We start from the raw sequence: 26,958 nt of genomic DNA on the forward strand, positions 1-26,958 counted from the left end.
ACATTATCACCAAAACTTAAAATAATCTTTAGGAAAGCAGGTTAGAAGACCTGATGTTTTTAAATCAAGCGCAAATCTTAAATCTTTACTAATATCGCACAACAAAATAAAACAACAGTCAAATAGCTCTTCTGGTGTATACCTAATAGAATGCAAGTGTAAACAAAAATACATTAGTGAAGCAAATATGGAAATAACTAGAATAATGCAGCAGCAGCAAAAATATTTAGCAGAATGAAAATGCAATTCGGCATAATAAAACTAAACTGAGCTAAACTACAATTGGGCCTTATAAAAGGCAAATCTTCATGTACAGGCCCTATCAGAGGGGGAGCCACATGAGCCATATGGCCCATTTGGAACAACAACCAGTAGAAAATTTAAATATTTTAAACCAGGAACAGGATGAACCCTAAACCCTCATTTCAGGAAGATGCAAATGTGAGTGCAAATAAAATTCATTATATGGTGCCAGAGGTAACAGATCAGACTAAGCAAGGTAATCCAGTCCCTAATCTGGCCATTTTTATTGACATTACAATTATCAACAAGAACAGTTTTAGTCATGCAAACTCTTTTCTTAAGACTTGCTTTGAAATTTCAAATAATATTGTTCAAGATTCTAATCACCATTCATTTCCATATCGTTTAGTAAAAAAAACTCTTGCAAATGGAGAAACATGTAAAAAAGATTGGTTGCGCTGGAATATTTAAAAACAATCTTTGTATTGTGCACCTTGTTTTCTTGTGAAAAAAAAATACTGCAAATGTATCATTTTTCTCTGATTCTGTTGGATGGAGCATTAGTAGAGATTAGAGGAGATTGAAAGGTTGTATACAGTTGCACAAAAATTCACAAAGAAAATTATGTTGCATGGAAATCTGTTAGTAGCATTATGTGAAACTTCAGTTGATAATTTACTTTTATCTGAACTCAAGGCTGAAACTGAAAACTGGAAAAAATTATTCCAACGTATTCTAGATGTTATTATTTTTTTTTTGAATGTGGATTAGCTCTTTCTGGTTCAAATTAACAAATAAGTGATCAAGTGAATGGGAATTTTTTAAGTTTTATCAAACTTCTTAGCAAATATGACCCACTTTTAGCTAAGTATGTTGAACGTGTTAGAGACTCATGACAGTGTAAGCAGCAAAAGCTAGCTCATTATCTTTCAAAACAAAATCAGAACAAATTTATTGATATTTGTGGTTCACCTTTACAAACACCTATCCTCCACAAAATTGCAAAAGCAAAATATTTTTCAAAAATAGTTAATGCTACTCCAGATTGCTCGTACAAGGAACAAACTGCTCTGGTTATTCATTATGTTAACATTTTTAACATAATCTTATTTTAACAATTTAAACTTTTGATTTGAAGAAACATTTATTTTATTTTACAGTTTCACAAAAAAACTGGAAGAGAAATTGCTGCTTAAACACTAGAAATATTGAAAACTTTGAATGAATTTTGAAGCCTGCATAGGTCAAGCTTATGACAACGGCGCTAATATAACTAGAAAGTATAATGGGGTGCAAGCGGTTTTGAAAGAACAAAATCCAAATTGTATGTTTTCTAGATGCAGAAATCACACATTGAATTTAGTTGGTGTCGATTGCACTGAATCATGCAAAGAAGCAGTAACATTTTGGAACAATTCAGCAAATGTACAATTTATTCAGTTGCAGCCCTCAAATGTGGGAAATTCTAAAACAATATTTTCCTGTTTCGTTGCATAGAATGTCCAAAACAAAATGGTCAGCATGGATTGATGGTGTTAAATCAGTTGCACAACATTTGAATTCAGTGAGTAGTGCTTTAAATGGACTTGGGGTGCTACATTTAACAGCCCAGGCTATAATGGAACAAAATACTATTCAAAACTATATTTCTAAGTTTAAATACATTTTGATGTTTTCTATTTGGATGAAGCTACTCGCAATTGTTCATCAAACTAATTTAATCATTGAGGTATTAGGGTGTTCCAAAAAAACTAATAACTGTCGATCTCCCTTTTTTTTTTTGGTTTTTTCTGGTGATGGGTAGCGTAAAAATTCTAAATTTCATTTGAATTTAAAGTTATTGATTTAAATAGGAAAAAGTAACTACTTTTTCCTATTTAAATATAATTTACTACCAAGAGTTTTGTCCAATTAATGATGGAATTTATTTATTTTTTGTCACTACAGGAAAGGTTGGTGTACCTTTTTTCAGCTCACCACATTGGTAGAATTGGAGTTTCTTAACAATATTCTTTATTTCATTGTCAAAAATGTTTTTAAAAACAATGAAAAAACTTCAATCTCCTCGGTTAAATAGCAAAAGGGATTTTTAAATATTCTTGAGAAGCTTTCTAATATTTCCTTGTTGATGACTTTGAAATTCTGCAACTTATTGAAAAGATTTAAGTCATTAAAAGAAGCGTCAACTCCTTGGGGGCATGTTAACCAGTGCTTGACATTTACAAGAGCATTAAAAAAGCATATATCTCTAAGCTTCGCAGTAGTTACGCATTATAGCCTATTGAATCTCTAAAGAGGTACATTTTAGCAGCGTATATCACTGACGGCATCCATCTTTCTTACTTATGCCAATGTACATTTCTTTCTGAAATTTCTCCAAGTAAAATTAACATAAGTTCTGTGTGTTCCTTGTAATCATCACTTAGTTCAAAATTCTTATTCTTGAGCTGCTCTTTGAAAATAGAAATTGCAGAATTTTGCTTTGACGTCATCCTTGTCCAAAATAGAGTCCCATTTTTAAATTTTGCTCCTTAAAGTAGTCATTATTTGGGCTGTGATTACGTCCAAATAGCGTTTGCCAGACTGTGCTCTGCAGTCTTTCCAGTATGTGATGTTTGCATGTAAAATAAAACAACTTTTTTTTTTTATGTTTCAAAATAAAACAAACTTTGCACAAATCGACCTTTTGGGGCCTCCAATTTATAACTGGCCCAGGCCTCTCAAAACCTCTTAAAGAGTCTGTTCATGTGATATAAAATAGGAATAGGTACAAATGTTAAAAATAGAAAATAGAAAAAATTTATAAGAAAGAAATTCGATCAAAATTCAATTTTATAAACTTGGATTTTAAAATGGAGGTATGAATCTTGACAATGATCAGTATGTAAAAATGCAATTCTGGACAGATTTTATACTTAATTAAAAAAGAAGTCTTTTTAATGCAAAGTAGGGGACCTATTAAAAAGTAACATTTCCATATGTTTGTTGTTTAAGCTGAAGAATACTAGTATTAAAAATCTAGCAAAAGTTGCATAAAAATTATAAAAGTATAGCATTGAGAAAAATTGTATTTATTGATGTTTATAAATTAAAAAAAGAAATTTATAATATATATACTACTATTCAGGGTTTATGTTGACACAGTGCTGATTTTCGTATAGAATTTAATTTTCCAAGTAATTATCATTTTTTTAAAAGCAAAGTAAAATAAGAATGAAAGAAACACAATTTTGCCATAATTGTTCTCTTACATACCTGAAGCCTCCCTTCAGATATATCAATCCCTATCTTTTGTCAAACTTTATCTTTTCATTTGTACTGAAACCCAAACTATCAAATTGATTTGTGTTTTTACAAAAATCAACTTTTTTTTTTTGAGTATTTTATTTGATTATTAACAAAGAATTTTAATTTTTTTTGTTACTAATAGTTTATAATAGAAACCAATAATTTCCAACCAATAGTTTCCTGCAGCAATTATCAGTCATATAAATATAAATCAAGAATCAGAAAATTGTTTAAAGATGAAATTTGACAGGGTATCAGTTCTATTGTGAAAACAAAAATATGTAAAATTAAAAAAATAAAAATAAAAAGTTAATAAGTTAACTGAAATTTTGAAATAGATAAAATTTTGTAATAGTTAGTGATGTACCAATGAAAAAGGCTAATTGTGGCGAATAACAAGGTTTAATGTATGTATATAAAGGTAATATAGTTAACTTACTTATAATTGGCCAATGCCAATTAATCAGCTCAACTATCAGCTGATAACATCACTAGTAATAGTAATATTTTGGGTTGTAACTCATAAAATTGGTTAATGTGCAAAAGAAAAGCAAAAAGACAATCTGTCAGCATTCAGACACTTTACTAAATCTCATAATTTATCTCAGAAGTTAGGCTCTAGAGACTTTTGGAAATTCTTTGAATTCTTTTTGAATTTTTTTGAATTCTTAATTAGTGTTCGTGAATTTTTAAGTTCTGATTACAATTAATGTTTTAATTTTGACCATTTAGTTTAAACTTGACATTTTAAAGCCTGATTACTCCAAGTTTTTATTTTTATCAGTAGATAGTTTTCATTGGCAATAAATGAAATTATAAATAAAGAAATAAACAAATAAATTTAATGGATTTTAATATGCTCAGAGTAGGTACATTTTCCAAAAGTCAACTAATTACCCCTCCTTCGTATTAAGCACCTGAGAGTAAACGCTTAATCAAAAAAAATTTGACAAGGTCAGAAAATTATTACCCAGCTCTCTAAACATCGACTGTTAAAATGTAAGTATAAAAAAAGTAAAAAAAAACTAATAAGTATATAAATTTTTAGTTTAAAGTTGCAACCAAATAAAATAAGTACATATTTACAAAAATGTTTATGAATAAGTTTTAATCCATAATTATTATGAAAGCTTAAATTTCAACTCTGAAAAATTTGTTTAAAATTGTTTTTAATCTTTTTAGATATTTTTTTTTTTTATATTAGTACTTTTATAAGGGTAACACAAACATATACACATAGAAAAAAATATATATATACACATAGAAATATATATACACATAGAAAAAAAAAGTAAAAAAATTGCAATTAGTGAAAAAAAGTAACAAAATAAATAAACAGTTAAATTTGTAAAAACAAAATTTAAATTTTACAAAGATATTCGATCACACAAGTATTGTTAAAAGTTTACCAATTATGAAATAACATCAACTTATTAATATGCTAGCACCAATAAATAAAGCATTACTCCATCAAATAATCTGAATTATTTTAATTTGAATCTAAATAAATATGTTGATTGCATGGCCTCTTCTTTTGTATACTTTTCACTCACTTAAAAATAGTGCAATATAAATAGTTGCTGGTTTATGTAAAAGCAAGTCTTTTTATAGCCAAGAAAACAATCTTGAAAGTTAACTCTTTCTTTATCAGATTAACATAATTCCAAACTTCTGAAATAAAGTCACATCACTAATGCTACACAGACTTTGTTTTAACCCTCACACTCTTTGAGCCGAAACTATAAAAGTTGATAATTTACTGGTCCAAGAAAATCATAAAAGTAGAAAATTGATATTCATTAAAGTGATAAAATTATATTTTTCATATTCATATTAAGGACTAATTGATACAAAAAATCAACAATAAAATCATGGCTATTTCCAGCATTAAAATCAACAATGCTGCATTCTGTATTTATATCAGAACTAATAAAGAGTTTACAAATTTCTTTGTTATGATGATTATATGTATTATTTACATCTATTTTAATATTATTTTCATTCTTTTTGACAAGAAAATCTTTAAGATGTAAACTTTTTGTTTAAATATATAATTTCGAAAGCTTTATTTTTCTTTTATCCTTTATTCCAAGTTTGTCATCAAATCTTTAATTATTCCTTTTTTTTTTTTAATTACACCAGCTGGCAAACATTCAAGGTAGCAAGAATCTGATGAGAATAAATCCTAATAGCATTATTTTATTGCACTTTTATATACATTTTCTTCGGAATCGGTATTAAGTTTCTTTACATCTTGTTTTGTTTTTTTGCAATTCAGTCCTAGAAAGCTTTGCCAAAAGTTTATCAAATCTATTTTTAGAACGGTACCCAATTCTGAAGCATAATACTAAACCTTTTCTAAAATATTGTTTTGTTTTTAAAATATGAAGATCGCATAGATGCTTCAAGTTCAATAAGCAGTATAGCAAATACTTTTTGAGCTGCAACTAAAAATTGAAATATGCTGAAGATAAATTGAATTGAAATATGCTCAAGATACTTAATACTTTATTTTGCTTTTTGAATCATTCGCAATTAAAAACAAAAAATGTTTGACACACCCAATACTTTATTTGCTTTTTGAATCATTTGCAATTAAAAACCAAAAAATACTTTATTTGCTTTAAAACACATAGTTACTACACGTAGTTATTTGATATTTACTACACGTAGTTATTTGATATTTACTACACATAGTTATTTGATATTTACTACAAGTCACAGCTAAAAACCACACTTTTACTTTTTTAGTGACAACAATATTCAGAGGTATATTTTCCATTAACTATAACCTTTTTAGATTATGTTTACCAATTAGACACTTTTTTATTATTATTTTTTTTTATTATTTATTTATTTTTTACTTTTTTATTTATTTTTATTATTTATTTATTTTTTATTTATTTTTTATATTTATAATTAGACACAAAATTAATTTTTTTTTTAATTATTCATTTGACTAGTTAACAATTTTTTACTAATACCTTTTTAAAAACTTCAACTTATTACAAATTCAGTTTTGATATTAATACTTATATAATATAATATACTTATATATCAGCATGGAAATTAAGAAATCAAAGACGAGCGGTTAATTTGACCGGCTAACACGTGGACTCGATGATCAGTTGTTTTTTTTGGACGGTCAGAATTTTTATTTCTTTCTTTGTTTAAATTTTCATCTGAGTAATAGTTATTCATAATTGAAACTAAACACAAGTTCGTTAATTTTTAACACTCAAAAATTAATGAACTGGTATTCTTTTTAAAATGATAGTTTTAAATAAAATCAATGTATTTTTTAAATTTAAACTCACAAATAACTAACATTTAAATTACCGGCTAAGGTTAATTTGTTTTAACTGTGCGCTCGCAGGCACAATTAAAAAAAAAAGTTAGATAATATCTTCAATTAAAAAAAAAAGTTAGATAATATCCAATTAATCTACAGTTGAATTATTTTTTTTTTAAATATCAACACAAATTTAATACAACATTAGAAAAATTTTAACTGAATACCTAATAATAAAAGATTTTTTTATGTTACATTATATTATTAAAAGAGATTGTAGTATGAATGCTATTAAAAAATAAAAGCGTTGTTTGTCTCTTTTTATTCGCCTTCATTACGACAGGTTGATGTTTAATGTTTCTATTACAATTCAATAATAGAAAGGAAAAAATGTTAGTTAAACGCGTAATTAATAAAATAAAAATTTATCTGAAAATAATTCATTTATTGCAATGGCTTCACTTCAGCAGGAAAAGCTATGAAAAAAATGAATAAAAAGAAAATAAATAAAAAAAAAGAAAAGTATAGTTGGTAGAGAAAATGTTCTTAGTTACATACAAACATTTTAATCAATAATTTTATCTTTTTTATTAAATTATTATTAAATTTTAAATAATAATTTAATCTCTGATTTTAATGAGCAGAGATGTAAAATATTTTTTTATCTTTAATATTTGAAAAACTGTTGAAAATTTTTTTTTTTTAATCAACCTTTTGAATATAAAAGTTTTTGTCCTGTAGGTTTCAAAAAGTAAGTTTTTAAAAACTGGACAAAGTGCTAAGGGTCAAAAATGGGGCAAAAGGGTTAGTCTGAGAGGATCTTTGACCCATTTATAAAATTAAAAGTCGTCTTTTTTTTAATATTATTAAATTTTCATTTGTAGTTAATCTGTTACATCAAATTGTTTAAATTTTTTAATAGGGAAATTGTACTCTGAAAAAAATAAGCATAAATGTTTTTATTTAATTTCATACATAAATAACATCTACAACAGCATAGTTATAAATACCTGTAACAGTACATTCATATCAATACATGTATACACCTATGAATAATGTATGAGTTTATATACATTTATTTAGATACTTAAATAAATGTACAAACAGAAATAAAATACATATATATATATATATATATATATATATATATATATATATATATATATATATATATATATTATATATATATATATATATATATGTTAATATATGTGTGTGTATATATATGTGTGTGTGTTTATTTATGTGTTTATATATATATATATATATTTGTATATATATATATATTTATGCGTGTATATATTATGTATATATATATATATGTATATGTGTATATATATATGTGTGTATATATATATTTAGGCACATTTTTTTCTTTTGCTTTATTTTATTGAATGTAAAAAGTGAACGCCAACTTTCATTAAAAAATACATAGAATGAAAAAGCAATAGATAGAAATATCATGGGATAAGGTTACTTAGATAAGAAAACTTACTTAATAAGAAATTAAAGTATCATTCTTGTTTGTGATGTTGCAGGTTTTCGTGAAAATTTTAGGTTTTAACATTTTATCACGATAATGTTTTCTTCATTTATAATAGTTTTTTATAACTGTTTCAAATTTATAGATTGTTTTATTAGAGTTTTAAATAATTTTTTTTACTGTTAAAAATTTATAGAAAATTAAATATTCTAGTTGTTTTAAACAGTTTAAAATATGTAAATAAAATAGAAAATGAAATAGTTAATTAAAAGAAGATTATATCAAGTTCATTGATTTTACAAAAATACAGCCATTAGATTTAATGCAATGTAATAATAGTAATAATGTAAATTATAACTAAAGCTACCTTACAACCGCTGAACGTAAATGTTATGACTTCTTATGCAAAAATGAGACTTATTATATATGTTATTGTAAATAAGTTAAAATAAATAATGCCCCCTTCCCTCCGGCGGGAGTGGAGGAGGGGTTATGAGCAACAAAAAAATCGCGATTAGATTTTTTTACGTTAATTCGAGCCCTGATATATATATATATATATATATATATATATATATATATATATATATATATATATATATATACAGTAGAATCTCTCTAATTCAAATTTTATGAGGAAAAATAAAAGTTTGAAGTATAGAAAGTTAATTTCTCTTAAACGCATTTCACGGTGACTTTGCATTTAATCGAATTATGGAGGTTTTCGAATTAAGGAGATTCGAATTAGAGAGATTGTAGTATATATATATATATATATATATATATATATATATATATATATATATATATATATATATATATATATATATATATATATATACACATATATATATAAATATATATATATATATATATATATATATATATATATATATATATATATATATATATATACATATATATATATATATATATATATATATATATATATATATATATATATATATATATATATATTTATATATATATATATATATATATATATATATATATATATATATATATATATATATATATTAGTACAAATATACACAAAAATGTATAATCAAAATAAAATTCTTTTTGCTCCAAAATCCACCACTGCTGATAGTGGCCTGTCACCATGATCTGGATGCTCTTTTTGTCTCTTAAATCTAGTCCATGTTGGTTTAAACTTTGCATGAATACCTTACCCACATTGTTCAGCAAAGTTTCCTAATCCTTGGTTATGGTATTCCATATATAGCTGTACGTGACACAGTAGAATGTAAACTTCCTATGTTGTATTAATTTTTTTTTTTAATTTAATGCAACCTCTTGTGCAGAAAGAAATGAACTCTTTAAATTTGCTATTGCTTCTTTGAAGCCAGGTTGTAACTTTCTAGAAAAACAACTATTTTTTGCAGTAACACTGAACAATTTGAATCAAACATGTAAACAACTCTAACATTTTTATTTTAAGGAAATCTAAGTTTTCTAATATTTTGTTTGAATTGTTTCTATCCCAGCCTCTACCTTGATAGCCTCTCTGAATGACATTATTTGACTTCAGCCAATCATCAAATCCTGGCCAGACATCCAACAAAAAATTTCCTAGCAATGAAACAAAGCCAATTAATAAATGAAGTTCAGGCAGAGGAACTAGTTGCTCAATTAAAGAATCTGGATCTAGGTCAATATACAAAGTTTGAGGATTAATACAGTTCATGAAGTCTTCATGGATGATTTAACTGATTCATTTTCTAAATACTTATTGTACCAATAATCAATACTGCCAAGAGTTTGTTTTGTCCCTGAATCTAATATGGGTGTTCCCTCACACCATAAACAAGCTCTTTTCTCAGAATGCCCAGATAAGCCAAATAACACATTTCAACATTTTAGGTCAAAAGCAACATAAAAACTGACATATTGAAAATTTAACTTTTCTATAATTTGCCTCAAATTATAATTAGATCCAGGAATATCTTCAACAATAGCTAGAAATTGTGATCGTTGTACACCACTATTCAAAAACTTATGACAATCAAAGGTGTTGATAATCACTATTAAAAATGAATCACCGCCATCCAATGAAATTCTTGTAAAGGTTGGAGTTGGGTCTAAACTACATAATTTTAACAAGTCTAGCACAAAATTTGATGTATTTTGAACATATACAAGATCTCTTGAAATTACATGGCCTATACTGTCAACAAATGCACACTTCTGTACATAGTAGTAATTAGAAATATAATCTTCTTATTCAGAAAGAAGACCAAAAATATTAGGCTCTATGGATAGTTTACTTCCTAAACCTTTGCATAGAGTAGCAACCATCTCTTTTGTTTTTCTATTTGACAGCTCTAGCACAACCTGTAATTGCTTAATTAATTCAAGAGAAAGCTGCTGGATAGAGCTTCTTTTTGCTTTATTTTCTGGTGTGCCATTGTGACTTTAAGAGGATTTCCTCCTGTAGATAAACAAAAAGTAGATCCATCAATCAAATTTTCTGAAGCCATTTTACTTTTTATGATTCCAGAAGCAACCTAAATATAAGTTGCACTAAAACATAACTTTTGTAGTTAATGTTTATTTAATATCACCAAAAACTGTTTTTTACCTGCTCAGCTTGAAGAGAACCTAGTAGGAATGCTAATGAAATAATATTAGTCACTGCACTGGTGGGTTTACAGTTATGAGGATAACCAGGCGCAAGATATGTATAGCAAAAAGAACATAAGCTTGATTCAGATTTAGGTAAATTGATTGTCTCATCTTGAAGAATGATATTGGCAGTGGAAGTACTCCTCAAAAGAGTTTTCCACTCGAACTAAATAAAAAAAGAAACTTTTTCCACTCGAACTAAATAAAGGAACTTTTATGAAAAAGAAAGTAAGAATAATAAAAATTAGAATCATTAAATATATCTTGGTTACTTTAGCTCTCCATTTACCACGAGGCGAATCTCCCTTTTTAAGTCTACAAAGATTCTCATCTGCATCCAGAACAAACAACTGATGGATAGCATTCGTTTTTCATAGAATATCCTGGAAAGATAAACAACTGAATTTGTTCCTCTAAGTTTTTATTCATATTTTTTAATGGTTTAGATCTTTTGCCATACTTATCCCAGCAACAACAACAAGTAGAATTCATAGTTATTCAAAAAAATATATATATTAATACCAGTTAGATTAAGCGATTGAACCTTCTGAAATTTAAAACTATTTAACTACCGAACTGAACTATTTTCTAATTGAGGAAATATATTAGTTTAGTTAAAATAGAGGGTAAATTAGGTAAAATTTTATCTAATAACTGCATTAGTATTAGTTAAAATAAAAAATTAAAAACAAAATTTATTTTTTATTAAAGTTTTTATTATATAATAATTAAAAATGTATAAATTAGGGTGCATTATATTAAAAATCAATGTTATGAAATGAATTATAAAACCTATTAAATTTTTTTTAGCAGTTTCCAGTGATAAAAAAAGTTTTTTATTCAATTTTTTGAATAAAAAATTTTTGAGATTCAGCAAAAATTTGAGATTCAGCAAAAATTAAAAAAATTTTATTACAATTTTAGAATAAAATTATATCTAAAATTGTATGATAGCAACGCATTTTGATTTTGAAAATAATTTTTTTGAATCAATATGGTTAAAACTATTACATAGTAAGGATTTGGTTTGAGTGCCACGACATAAAACCTGGCGGTCTCTGTGGTTCACAGTGTACTTCATAAATGTACATACAAAGTGCTACATAAAAAACATCATTCATCTGTTACCATTTTATACGTGAAAATAAATAAATTATTAAAACAATAAATAAATTATTAAAACAATAAAATATGAACTTCAATAGCATATAGCAAAATAGCTGTTTGTGTTCTAAAAAGGGTAAGTATTAAATATTCTCAATTAATAATCATCCCTGTTGAAGCTATTTTTATAAAATACAATTTAGATTCAACATGAATTCTGGGACTATCATTTTCAAGTTCATGAGTTCTGGGGCCATCATTTTCAAAATGATTCCATATACTATAAGGAAAAAGTGCATTTAGAGAGAGCCAAGTATTATACAAATATAGCAATAAATTTGCTTGACTTAATGTAGCGCAAGTGATTATGGGATTGATATTCGGACAAACAATTTGATAAACATGAAGAGCAAAGGTCCTACAAAGTACTGTTCTTGAAGAATTTTTAGATCAGATTAGATATAGTGATAGATTACCTCCAGGAACATTTTTTATAAAGTTTCCTAAATCTGGAAATAATTAAGAAATAATGACTAACTGGCAAAAACAAATAAAAACTTTTAAATTAAAAACATGGCTTCATATGTTTGAAAGAAAAGATTTTAACAACATTGCTAAAACATTGATGATTAAAAATAAAATAGTAGTATATAAGCATTATTTGATTTTGTTGACCCAGCAAAATATGATTTAAGTTAACAAAATTCCACAAACAAAAAAAACAAAGATTTACACAAAAGAAACTAATTATAGCTCTATTTTACCTTTAAAAATTGTAAACTTATAAGAAACATCTTCATTAGAACCATGATACTGAAATATGGCAAAAATTGAGAACATTATCTGTTTTATTTAACCAATACAAATTTTTAACCCTGTATAGTTATATTTTAAACACAGCAATAAACTATAAAATTATTTTTTAAGGATCTTTTTAAAATATCTAGTAAAACGATAAGCAGCGAATAATAAACTGTAGACTCAATTTGCTCAAATCTTCAGGGTATTTTCAAATTTCTAATATAAAAGTGTGCATAATACATTGCTATAAGGGCTCTAAAATTAAAGAGACATTTAAACTAAATACTTATAGGATCATTTTTTCCAGCAAAAAACCTTGTTCAAATTTTTTTCCAATGCCAATATTAACTTATATCACAGTCATAAGAAATAAATAACACTTTATAAAGCTATGCTTACAAAAATGATTTGTTTGTTGGTATGTCATTCCCAGAATTCTAATTAGTAAAATTTTGTGACGCCAACAAAACAGTACGCTATTGTTCATAAAAAAAAGGTTTTTAACCACCAGTAAAATGAAAGTAATTTAAATAAGTGAAGCAAAAAAAAAAAAAAAATAGGATATAGTGTATGTCACAAATTCGTCAACAAAGCTAATTAAAGTAACACATCGTAAACATGAAATTTAAGTATATGCATTTTCTAAATTACATCATTATTTTTAATGCCTTGTTTTTTTAAAGCTCTGATTTTTTTTTCAACCGCTCAATAATGGCCGGCAAGAATTCATTTTGGAAGGTCAAAATAACAATTTTAGTCATTTCAGTTAGTTGTAGACTGTTGACCGGCCGTTATTTTCCACGCTGTTATATATAATGATAAAAATACTTATATAATATTATAAGCTTATATATAATAATTACTAGTATGGTCAAAAGAGCGTTACTTAAAAAAAATTTCTAATGGCTTTTTGTTATTATATTGTCATTACTTTCACAAATTTTCATAAAGATTTAGCAACATTTTAGAAATTTATTTTTTAGTTGTTCTACAATACCCTAAAATAACTTTAATATTCTATTGTGTGCAAATATATTTTAATGTAAATTAAAAATTACTTACTATAAGGTATTTTAAAACTGAAAAATGCCCCAAAATTTTTTCAATAGTTATTTTATGTTAACATTGCATAGACAACCTTTGGTTTTTTTAAAATTAAATTACCAATATTGACAATATTGACTAAAATATATATAACCTATATTAATTTTTATAGAACTTCAAATAGAACTCAGTTAGTTTGTTTTATTTTAGTGTTATACATTTCGACTACTTCTTTTTTCAATGTTTTAGTGATTTTTTAGTACATAGCTATATGTTTTTATTTTATTATTTGTAAATCAATAAATTTACGCCACTAAATTTAAATTAATTATTTGTAAATCCATAAATCCATGCCTTTAAATTTAAATCAATTATTTGTAAATCTATAAATCAATGCTTTTAACTTAAATTATTTGTAAATCATTAAATAATTGCGAGTTGCTAAAAAAAGTATTTAGTTTGTTTTATTATAATTCATATTCTTATCAAAAATTATCTATCAAATCAATTATTACATTCTCTAGCAACATTGAAATTTTATATGTAGAATAAAACTTATTAATAAACATGCACACACACACACACGCACACACACACACACACACACACACACACACACACACACACACACACACACACACACACACAAAATTTTATCTTTTTTTAGTAAAAAATTGTGGCCCTAAATAGAGCCTTTAAATTTTATAGGTTTTAGTATTTAGTCATGTTCCTGTGAGCTTTTATTACTTCTTTCAGATGGTTTTGCATAGATAAAGCAAGTCTATTGCATAATTCTTTGCTAATTTCCATGCACCAGGTCAATTTGAGAGATTTGAGAGATTCAGTTAATTTCTTCACCAATCCTGTATCATGTCATTGTACCTTGTCCTTCATTATTTTCTTAAGGTTTTCAATTGGGTTGAGATCAGGGCTGTTTCTCGGCCATTCTAGAACATTTATATTGTGTTCATTAAGCTAATCTTTGACTTTTTTGGATGTATGGCAAGGAGCTGAGTTATGTTGGAAAATTGTTGTTCCATGGAACTACATAATATTGCATAACATAAGTTGCAGAAGATGGTCATTAAGGGCTTTAATATAATGATCTCCATTCATTTTTCTATTTGGAGGCAAGAAATAAAGTCCCCCCATGTCCAAATGCAGAAAAACACCCCTAAACCATGATACTATGGGAGTATTTCATAGTCTTTTGCGTGTAGACTTGGTTGCAGCCTATGGGTCAACGCACGCTAATTCAACGACTTGAAAACATTGCAAACTTTGACTCATCGCTAAACATTACTTTTTTCCAATCTTTTTTTGCAACATCCAAATGCATGTAAGATTTAGCAAAATCAAATCGTTTCTTCTTCATGGTGGCTGTGATGAGAGATTTTTTGGCATAATGGCGCGAAGACAATCCTTTTTGCATCCTTTGCTGCACTGTCCTAATGTTGATGTTTCCAAGCAATTCAGGATTCTCAAAATTTAACTGGTGTGCAGAAATAAAAGGATTATTAATTACTACACATTTTACAATTTTATTTTTATTATTCCCTGTCATTTTCCTTGGTCTTCCAGACGTTTTTTCCTTGATGGAATTCTTGCATACAGGATCTGCCAAATACCATTTCAGCCATCTTGCTAACATTGAATGATGTCAATTAATTTCCTTTCCTATGTCTCTAGTATTTTTTCCCTAAAGTTTAATCTAAGGTAAGAATAATTATTCAGAAATATTTTTATCAAAAATTAATTATCAAATGAACTAAAGTAAAAACACTGAAAATAGTAAATAAAAAAAAAATGAAAAATAATGATTAGGAAAACCTTTGGAAATGTCTATATATTGGAGATAACCTTTAATCATTACTACCACATGTTAGGGTGGCTTTGTAATTTACAGTATTGTTTGAAAAGATTGATGTTATTAAGGGCTGGTTTTTTAAATTTTTTTTATTTTATTCACCTTCCAAGGTCGAGGTGCCAGTCTAGAAGACTATTCATTTAATATTATTTTATTGTTGTTTCAACTTTTACTCAATCCTTTAATTTACGAAACAAATCTTGATAAATGAGGGGCCACTGCACAGAGAATTTTTTAACAAAGTTAAAGCAACCATGTTAGTATTTTCAAAAAAGAGGTATAGTGATGTAACAAAAACTCGAGCCTAGCAACTTAAGCAGCTCTGATAACATTTGCAAAACACCTTTTCTAAAGGAGAGAGGACCTCATTTGTAGAACCCATCCTAGTATGAAAATAATGAGTACAAGGACAAATAAGAGATTTATAAGGGTAGAGGTTGCAATTAGGAGTAAGAAAAATGGTGACTACAATTAAGGAAGGAAACTTTAGAAGATGCTAACTTTGCAATGGGTTTAATAAGTTTTCATAAGAGATCAGTAGTATTTGGTAATCTTCGATGTAAAGTACAGGATTTAGTAATAATTTGCCATTTATATAATTTGTTTTTACCTCCCCAAGAGCATGAAAACCATTGCAGTTGAGGAGGCTACTTTTAGTTGTGGTCTCTTGAATCTCTCTTCAATCTTGAATCTCTCAATTCAAGATTGAAGAGAGATTCAAGATTGGGAGCAATCAAATATGATGAAAAAAATCAGCCTTTCTGGGAGCAGAAAGTTCTGTTTAGAGTTCAGAAGACATAAGCAAAAATCCAAGTATGCATAAGCAAAAATTGCAGGCAGGAAACACAAGTTTACATTTACATTTTCCTATTCATTGAAGAAGGGATGCTAGCCTTGTCAACAGATATTTTCTTCTTACCTCTAAATTATTTTTCTAAAAGGCCTCTACAAAGCAGTAGCCAGATGCATATAACATCTGCCAAGGATAAATATTTTTATTGAGAGATCATCTCTTTTTTATTCAACCATAAACCCAAGAAATTATAGTTAATTTCTCAGAAATCCAGAACCCAATGATCAAAGTTATTTTCTTCTCACCTTTGCTTAGAAATACCCTACAAAGTAGCAGGAACAAGGAAGGTTGTACTTATGGGATTTCACCAATTATGCATCGTAAAATAAAGAACATCTCCATTATGTCCTCTAAAAAAAAAAAGGTTGCAAAGAGTATATTTTGAGTGTATTTATAAGAGATATTTATATTTATACAGAGATATTTTGCAATATATATAAGTATCATATATATTACAAAGAGTATATTTATAAGAGATATTTTACAAACAACTTAGAGCATATGAAAATATTTTGTGAGAAGTGTCTTCCAGGTAACCTATTCATTGGGTTCTTCATTTGTGCAAAATTTCTAAAAAATAAATTTATTTATAATTAAACCACTTCACTGAGTTGACATTACTTACTGTTTATTTTATAAATCCAGCTAAAGCTTGAACAGAAAGAATAAGTAAACACATAAGGTTTAAAAGTAGCTTTGATCTAAAATACACTCTGTCTCAATTAATCAGTACACAAGTTGTTTAATTGGCTGTGTTTAAAAATAAACATTTTTAAAGGTTTTTATTTTATTTTTAAGGTCTGAATCTGATTTTATTTTTAACATCTGAAAATTTTGAGTATCAGAAATTATAAAACCAAAATAAATATAAAATCATACTAAATATAAAACTAAAATAAATATAAAATCAAACTAAATATAAAATCAAACTAAAGAGTCATTACAACAGCATTCTAGATTATTTTGGTGTGCAAATAAAATTGATCTATTTTTTGAGTGGTAACACCTGTCTCTAATGGTGACAGTTTACAGCAAGATGTTTTTCTTTCATTTTGGCATTATTTGAAAAAGATCTTTTTACCCCTTCAAACTATACTTCTTTAAAGTAGTCAAATTTCTTGAAAATCATTGAAACAACTTTTCAAACACCCAAAATTTCATCTACAGTCACTATCTTTATATGTGACATTTTCCAAACACTTTTAAGTAAATGTAAACATATTTATCACTTTGTCTTTAAAGTTTGTTTTTAAAGGTCAATTTGTTGGCCACACATAAAGATATTCTTTAAAACATAAAATTAGGCAATTTTGATTAAACACCTTATTTAATTATAAGCTTATCTAATTAATAGCCTTGTCTGATTAATGGCTTTGCTTGTCAAACACCATATTTAATTATTTACTACCAAGGTCATTATTATAGACTCACTAAACCTTTTTGCACCATATTGGTGCAAAAAGGTTAATTCTGTCTATTTGCTTATGACATAACTAAATACTTCTGCCTTGACAAAAAGTCATAGTTTTTTGATATCACAGCTCGTTATAATAGTTTGTATTGTAATAGGGGAAACTTTTTTTTTCCTTTTTTTTTTTGTATTTTTCTAAAAGTTTAATGTTGAAACTCTAAGCGATATTAAAAGTTTAATGTTGAAACTCTAAGCAATATTAAAAGTTTAATGTTGAAACTCTAAGCAATATTAAAAGTTTAATGTTGAAACTCTAAGCAATATTAAAAGTTTAATAAAATGCAAACATTAAGCTATTTTTAAAAGTCTACTATTGCAGGTTTACATTGTTTTAATCTGCTCACTTTTTTCACTTAAATATATTTTTAAAAGTCTACTATTGCAGGTTTACATTGTTTTCATCTGCTCACTTTTTTCACTTAAATATATTTTTAAAAGTCTACTATTGCAGGTTTACATTGTTTTCATCTGCTCACTTTTTTCACTTAAATACTAACACTTTTTTCAGCAAGAGAAAAACTAAAATGAAATTTTTTTTTTCAGATTAGCAATGAGTATATATCTGGATTGCTATCTAGTTATGATCTGCAGCTTAAAGAAAAAGATGACATAATTGTATCACTTAAGGTATGTTATATCGAATTCATGAAGTTTATTTGTATCCAAAGTAGTAAATGCAAGAAAGAAAAATGTAAATACATTAAGGTACAAAAACTTTTGGATTTTAATACATAGTAAAACAATAGTTATTGTAATTGTTTTTATAACAGCAGTACACTACAATAGTTATTTTAATTTTCATAACAGCAGAACAATATGATAGTTATTTTAATTTTCATAACAGCAGTACAATACGATAGTTATTTTAATTTTCATAACAGCAGTACAATACGATAGTTATTTTAATTTTCATAACAGCAGTACAATACGATAGTTATTTTAATTTTCATAACAGCAGTACAATACGATAGTTATTTTAATTTTCATAACAGCAGTACAATACGATAGTTGTTTCAATTAATTATCAGTTTTTCATAACAGAAATAAAATACTATAGTTTTTAAATTCTAATGTACTGTTAGAACAAAAATAATACATTAGTTATTGTAATTTTTTTTCATCACAGCAATACAATACCAAATAAGAATGTTCTTTTTACTTCTCTAATATTACAATACAATATTATTACATTGCATTGTACTGATTTGATTCATTACTTTTAAAACATCCTCAAATTTGTTTTTGAATCTCAAATTCAAATCAGAATTGAGCAATTTTTCAAGATTTGATTATTAGAGGTTAAACATAAAGGAGTATGAGAATATATTGAATTTTTCAAGCAAAAATTACTTACATATGGAAGAATTTCATCAGAAATAGAAAAGCATTGAAATTTGTTTTAAATGTAAGAAAGTATTAAAAACTAATGGTGGTTCAATAAGTTTGTTGAAGTCTAAGCTCAGAATATAGCTTAATATTAACTTATTAAAAAGAAAGAAAACTATTCTGAATCATTAAAAGTAATAAGAAAATATTTAAGATTATAAGTTGTATATGTTTATAAGAGAATTTTGAATAACATGCTGTTTTTTTGAAATATCATTTTTATTAAGCAAAAAAATATTTTTCAAAACTTACTGATAACATTCTCTTCCTCTAAAGTCAATTAAATTTTGCACTTAATTCTATTTCTATTAAGAATTAGGTTGACATTAGCTTTTCAAAAATTGGAAAGTAGAAAAGTGGTTATGGTGGAAATATCCATTAGATGGATACATTAGATATAATAACAGGGAGGATGATATAATAATAGTAAAGTACTCATAGTGATGGGTATAAGTATACAATATATATTGTGTATGAAATACACATAACTATGGGAAATGTTAAATACACATTGCAATATGGGATATGAATGTTTTTTTGTTTTAATGGTATCATTAAAAAAATTTAATTTTAGGCATAAAGTTTTTTTGTTTTAGGTATCATTAAATTTTTATTTTAGGAAATTAAAGATAAAATGATTCCAGAAGATAAGTGGTAATTTTGTTAACTTGTTTTTGGTTTAATATTATTGTATGAATTTTTACTTAAATTGACAGATAAATAACTTTTTTTTCTTCTTATAAATGGATATAAACAAAAACAAAAAATAATAATTTCAACAAATACATAACTTTTGAAAAAGATTTTCTTCAAAGAAGAGATAACTTTTAAAAAGATTATTTCTTAAAAAAGTGGATTAACATGGTTAACAGTATTTTTTTTAAAAAAGTTCATTAATAAACAGGTTTTTTTTTTAAAAAGTTCATTGTTAAACAGTATTTTTTTTAAAAAAGTTCATTGTTAAAAAGTATTTTTTTTAAAAAAGTTCATTGTTAAACAGTATTTTTTTTAAAAAAGTTGATTGTAATTTTTTTTTTTTGTAGGAATGCATTAAAGGAGCAAGCAAAGATTGTTCTTGAGGAATACGAAGATTCAATGAAGCAGATACATTTGTATAAAGAAACTATTTGCAAGTTAACCAATGAACACTCTCTTAAAAGTATTTTGAAATATTAACAAGATATTATGCAATCAATTTTTGAAAATAAAAGAAAACATTCTTTACTGATAATTTTGTCACTATTGATTATTTTTTATAATTAATATTTATATAGTTAAACAATAGCTAACCTTCTCATTAAGCTTTTAAAACTACCCGTAAGGGTATTAATGCAAAGTTTACAAAAAAAGAACAAGTTCTCATTTTCCAAATAGGTTTCCAAGCAACAATTTATATTGCATTTTGAATGAAATTTCTTTTTGTTTAGAATAGCAGAAAAAAATTATATTATTATTTATTGCCCCCATTATTTTCAGTGGTGTCCCATATTTAAAATGGTAATGTCAGTCATTACCTGAGAATTTCTGACAACCATTTATATAAATTATTTTAGTGATAGAGTTGGAAAATCAGCTAACTGAACAGAGTAAAGGAAAGAAATACGCAGAACAAGAGTTACTTGAACTCAAAGATGGCTATTTACTTTTGAAATCTCAAATTGAAAATTTTGAAAAAAGTCAAGGAAGTATCGTTTCTTTGAACGATCATCTTAAGATTGTTGAAAACTTGAGCAAGTGAGTTAAATTATTTGTAATGTTATTTTATTTCAGTTTATATTTGTTTTAAGTGTATGAATCTTTTAAATATATTTTTTTGTAAAAAGCAAACCTAAAGTAAGGTTTTCTCAAGATATCTTTTCAAAACTTAAATCTATTCCTTTGTCTTTGTTCAAAGATTTAAAGAACTGACATTTAATAATATAATGCATAATATTTACACATTTAATATTTACACATTTTACAAAAATTAATGATTACTTTTTTTCTTTCTTAATTAATGTTTACTTTTTTTTAATGAAAATAATTCACATTTTGAAAATGGCATCATTTGGCTTTAAAAAAATTTAAAAAAGACATTTAAAAAAAAAACAGTTTTTAAGAGTAATAAACAAACATCTTTTTTTTATTTTTATGATGAATATTTTAAAAAACATTTTTTTTCCATTTATTATCAACAAAAAAAATTATTTTGTTTTAAAGTTAATTTGGAATGCCTCTTTTTTTAATAATAAAAAAAATGAAATAAGTTTTCTATTTATAAAAAAATGTTGCAAATTTTTTTAAAAGTTAACTATAAGTTTCTTTTACAATTATCTATTGCTCTCTAAATATAATAAAATATAACATTGGCAGTTATCAATATTATATTTTATATATATTTACACTTGTTACATTTTTTTTTTTAAAAGAATACCAAGCAAATGGTTTCTTTAAAATCATCAATGTCAGTCGATCTAATATAATCATCAGATTTGTGTTCAAACATGTTATTATCCTGATCTCTAAGTATTGATATTTTTTTAGAAGTTGTTCTATAAATAAATTTATCTATTGCTGAATTATATTGAATTATATATTAGTAGACAAAAGTAACTATTTCTGTGAATCAATTGTATTGCTATTATGCGGTAGTGGTGTAGTGGTAGAGTGCTCGCTTCATAAGCGAGAGGTTCCGAGTTCGATCCCCACCACGTCCCTGGTAGTACCGCACTCAACTTGTTTCTCCGCGCAGCGGCCTTGTTCGTCAAGGTTCGTGTTTCGGAGTTTTAGAGTTGAGTGAGGGTTATAACCACAATTAAGTAGCCTCCTCATCTGTAGTGGCCTTCTGGGCCTTGGGGAGGTGAAATAACAAAAAAAAAATGTATTACAATTTTGTTATTTCAAAAATTTAACAACATAAGTAATACAATTTTCATTTAATTCAATGAATTATAAGGTTACATAATACAAAATAAATTTTTCATGAATAATGTAAGTTCTAGTAAGAGAAAATGGTTGATATTGATATTTGACCATTTTTGAAGATATTAAATTCAAAGAAGAGAAAATTCAAAATTTTTGATGATCGTTTATAGTTTTAATCAAGGTGAATCAAACTTTTTGCTTTGTTATTAAGGGTGATACTTTTACTCATTCCTGGAGTTGCCTAACTATCATTGTGAAATAAAAGATGTCAGATAATTGTAACAATACTTTAGTTCTTTTATAACATTAAAAATGACCCTGATTAACATTGATTAACATTGCAAATTTCTACTCAATATTTTTGCAACTATACATGGAAAAATAATTAACATTACAAGATCGGAAATATAATTTATATATTATACAATTAATGTAATATACAATTAATATATTATACAATTAATATAATATACAATTAATATATTATACAATTAACATATTATACAATTAATATACTATACAATTAATATAATATACAATTAATATATTATACAATTAATAATCTACTCTAAATAATAGTATGATAATAATAGTTCTATAATAGCTCATACTAGTTTGATAATTAGGTATTAATTCTGAAAATTGTGCACATTTTAATCATTGTTTGCATTTTATAATGTAGAAATCTCAAGTGCTGTGATAAAAAATGAGAAAATGAACAACGTTTTTTGAAAAGGAATACTAAATCTGCTTAGAAGAACATAAAAACAAAAGTAAAAAGGATTTTAATAGTAAATATTATTGCAAATTTTGAAGTGTTTCTATTCTACCAAAGATTTAAGAGTGAAGTATAGGAACAATATGACTAATGAGATCCAATTAGAGTTACATCTTCTTTTGAGATAGGGTACTGATATTCAGAAAACCTTAAAAAAAGTAACGACATTCATTTTTGGCACCCAGCAACTATCATTTCAATTCAGCCAGTAGTATTACTAACTTTGATATTGCTGATGCATAAATTTTACATTAAAATCTTTTTATTTAATTAGTTTCAGAAACCAATCCCACTCAGTAAAGTTTCTCTTATTTCAAAATAGGTATTTCGGTTTCATAGTTGATCCAAACAGTTTCATATTTTTGTTTATTGAGGAAATCAAATGTTTGAGTAAATAATCATTATTATTGATATGATTGAAGAAGATGTAAATTAATGGAAAATCTCAGTGACAGTCAATCCTATAAAAGTTCAATTTTAAGCAACTGTTTATATGATGTTAAACGATATTCACTTTCTAGTTTAATTCTGACTAAGCAATGTTGATTGTTTGCCATGACTGAGATATTGAATTTCCAAATAAGACTCAGTAAATTTTAATTTTACAATTAAAACTATTTTTAGACTTTTGTATGTCACAACTGATATCACAAAACTGATATCACAAAATTGATATCACAAAATTGATATCACACAACTGATATCACGCAATTGATATCATACAGTTAATATCACACAGCTGATATCACACAACTGATATCACACAACTGGTATGACAAAATGATATTTAGACTACAAAGAAATATTTTAATGAAAATAAAGCGCGTACACGAAATAAATGTGTAAGTAGAAAAACTACTTAAAAAAGGTACTGATTAATTTTTATTTAGAACTAAGTAATAATTTTAATACATTAATATAAGAAGATAAAACTCTTTTTAACATATATTTTACCAGAAAGTGTGGACTCAGAAATAAAGGGTGCTGACTTTTTACCACACATGCAAATGGATTGCCAAATCAAAGCAAACTCATCATGTTTTGTGCATTTAAATTTCTTATCTGCTTTTCCTCTATATTTGACAATATAATAGACAGCACCAGGAGTTTGCTGATGATCGTACTTGATATAATTTTCAATATCTTCAATAATTCAGATATTTTTAGAAATAGATTTGTCGTACAACTTTCTACAGTAAGTTCTTGCACTTTTTTTTTGAATTTCAGAACAGTTGGGCACTTTTTGTGATTTGAAAGAATGAAAACCATGTTGATTTCAAACTTTTACAAAAAGGCTATTAGAACATTTGTATCTTTTTGCACATTCTCACAGTGAGAGGCTTGGGTTAATTTTAAAACTGTTAACCTGTTTTCTAACCAGTTTTATATCCTGAAAACCCTCCTTTCTTCTTCTACCACCAGATTTACATTAGATTAAATTTTTTTGGGGAAAACGTTGAATAACATGACTAACAGAAGGGATATATTTGCAACTCTTTTGCTATTGAATGGGAGTGTCTCTTCGGATTTTCCAAATATTTGTTTTTTTCTTTTGTCATTTTTAAAACTCATTTTAAGTTAAATGGGAAAACTTAAACATTTTTTTGAAACCACATTATGTTGAAAAACAAACAAAACAAAATACAAACACAATTAAAAATATATTAATAAAAACACTGAAAAGAAATGATGTATTGATTCTTTCATATTTATTCTGTGTACATGCTTTAAAATCTATTTTTAAACTTACAACATTCTGCAAAAATTCATCGACGATACTATATTTAGACTTGATGCATAGATATACTTTGTTTAAGTTTAGGATCGCCTTAATTAACTTCTAGTGTATAAAATTTCTTTTAAACCCTTGAGAGTTAGTAAAAGCATAACCAATGGTAACGAAACAAAAAAATTGTTTTGACTATTTTTAAAAAACGATCATCAAAATTCAATTGTGTTTTCTTTTCTACATTTTTAGATTCAGCATTCTCAAAAATAATCAGGTATTTTTTTCAGCCAGTTTCTTCTGGTAGAACTTGCATTATTCATTAAAAAGCCCCATTACAGAATCAGTATGGTGCAGTAAAAAATAGGGTATTTTGGGCTGATTTTTAAAGTGTCATAACTTTTAAATCATTAGTGTTTCTGAGCTCAAATTTTACACTTTGTATTTCATTAATAGGTACCACTGGTTAAAAATTGAAGAAAACGAAGATTGATATTAAAAAGGGTGACTAAAAATGTGTATCATTTGTTTTTCTTTTAGATGGAAAAATCCTAGCACTTCTTTACTCAATCATCTTTCTCTTTGCTCTTTTTTTTTTTTTTTTTTTCTAAGACTTAATGCTTAAATGCTAAATGACCCTGCTAGCACTAAATACATGATAAACTAAGTTCAAAATTTATGTCTTTCTTAATCTGTAACACAGAGAGTTAACATTATGATTCATTATTAAGGTAACCCTAATCACTTAGCTTCATAACTTAATTTGTGTCTTGCATCTGACCTTAGCTTATTCTCAGTTTCTCCTTGTTCTTCTTTGGGTGGTTTCCTATTTCTTCTCCATCAGATTCACCTTATTTCTTACCGCCACCTTAGGGCTTAGATTCTTTTTGTGATTTACTTTGTGATGGTTATTGGGCTGATGGCTGTCATCTCCATGAAGAAATGCAATTGCTTTAAACTGCACTTTTTTTGTGATCTCTTGGATTCAGGCAGGTATAGACACTTTTAATCCTTCTCATCAATTACAAATCAAGCCCAAAACTACCCCATGATTTTCTTCTTCATGCACAGTTACTATTTCTAATCATAATCACTTCAATCATCTTTTCATAAGAACAATTCTCTAGAGAGGAAATGTCTTTTCACAAGAGCAACTCTCTACAAAGGAAATGTCGAAATTGTAAAAGTTGGGTTTTCAATTTTTAGAAGAACTAGAAATAGAACTGATGAAGTTGGGTTCTAAAATCTAGAAGATTTAGAAGTAGATGATGGATCAAGTATCAACAGACCTGCCTTGAAAAAAATAAAATATTAGTTATAAAAGAGCCTAGCCAGTTTTCCTTTTGTGAATAAATGGAGATGAGGACTATATTCAATTCAGACCTGTGTAAAACATTTGATTTTTTATTAAATTATAATTTCCATGTGGTGCAAAAGTTTTGTAATCAGAAAAGTATACTTTTTCTAACACTTTTAGAATAAGTTTTTGAAAATGTATATAGAGTTAAAGTTTATTAAAATAGGTTGGCAGAAAAGTTCTTGCGCATTTTTGTTCATAAGGCTAACTTATTAATTTATGCATAAAATTTATTCAAACAAAAAACAAAAAGCAACTAGTAGAAAACTAGTAAAAAGCAACATTTGATTCAGAAGGCAACTACTAGTTGCTTTTTGTTTTTTGTTTGAATAAATTTTATGCATAAATTAATAAGTTAGTCTTATGAACAAAAATGCGTGAGAACTTTTCCGCCAACCTATTAATATGATCTTTGAATAAGATGTATCAATTTGTTTGATGTTTAAATCAAATATTTGTTTAATAAAAATATCTCAAGTACTCTTCAAAGATTCAAAAAGCTGTTTATGTCAATAACCAGCTACTAAACTGGATAAATTAAGCCAACAATTTAATAATAATTTGTTTTCATAATGAAGTTGGATGTATAGCTGCTTTTGCAAATGCATTCTATAAACCCATTAATTTTTATTGATCAAAAAAACCTTTTAAAATATTTCTTCACACAGCTTATTTTCAAGTTATTTTGTGGTTATAGAGTTGAGAGAGGATTGTA

At 26.2% G+C, this 26,958-nt stretch overlaps 1 protein-coding gene across 3 annotated transcripts in view; it reads left to right on the forward strand.

Annotated features, from left to right (window-relative positions):
- The window catches only part of LOC101235239 (putative leucine-rich repeat-containing protein DDB_G0290503), an 81,218-nt gene that overhangs the window by 23,678 nt on the left and 30,582 nt on the right, over window positions 1-26,958 (forward strand). For all 3 annotated transcript variants that reach the window (XM_065818672.1, XM_065818674.1, XM_065818673.1), the window contains 4 exons: window positions 18,636-18,719; window positions 20,098-20,132; window positions 20,522-20,637; window positions 21,032-21,212. In XM_065818672.1, the coding sequence (XP_065674744.1) occupies window positions 18,636-18,719; window positions 20,098-20,132; window positions 20,522-20,637; window positions 21,032-21,212 (416 nt within the window). The remainder of the gene's footprint in view (window positions 1-18,635; window positions 18,720-20,097; window positions 20,133-20,521; window positions 20,638-21,031; window positions 21,213-26,958) is intronic.

Source organism: Hydra vulgaris, chromosome 15 (assembly GCF_038396675.1).
Source record: "Hydra vulgaris chromosome 15, alternate assembly HydraT2T_AEP".
In the NCBI taxonomy this organism is placed as follows: Eukaryota; Metazoa; Cnidaria; class Hydrozoa; order Anthoathecata; family Hydridae; genus Hydra; species Hydra vulgaris.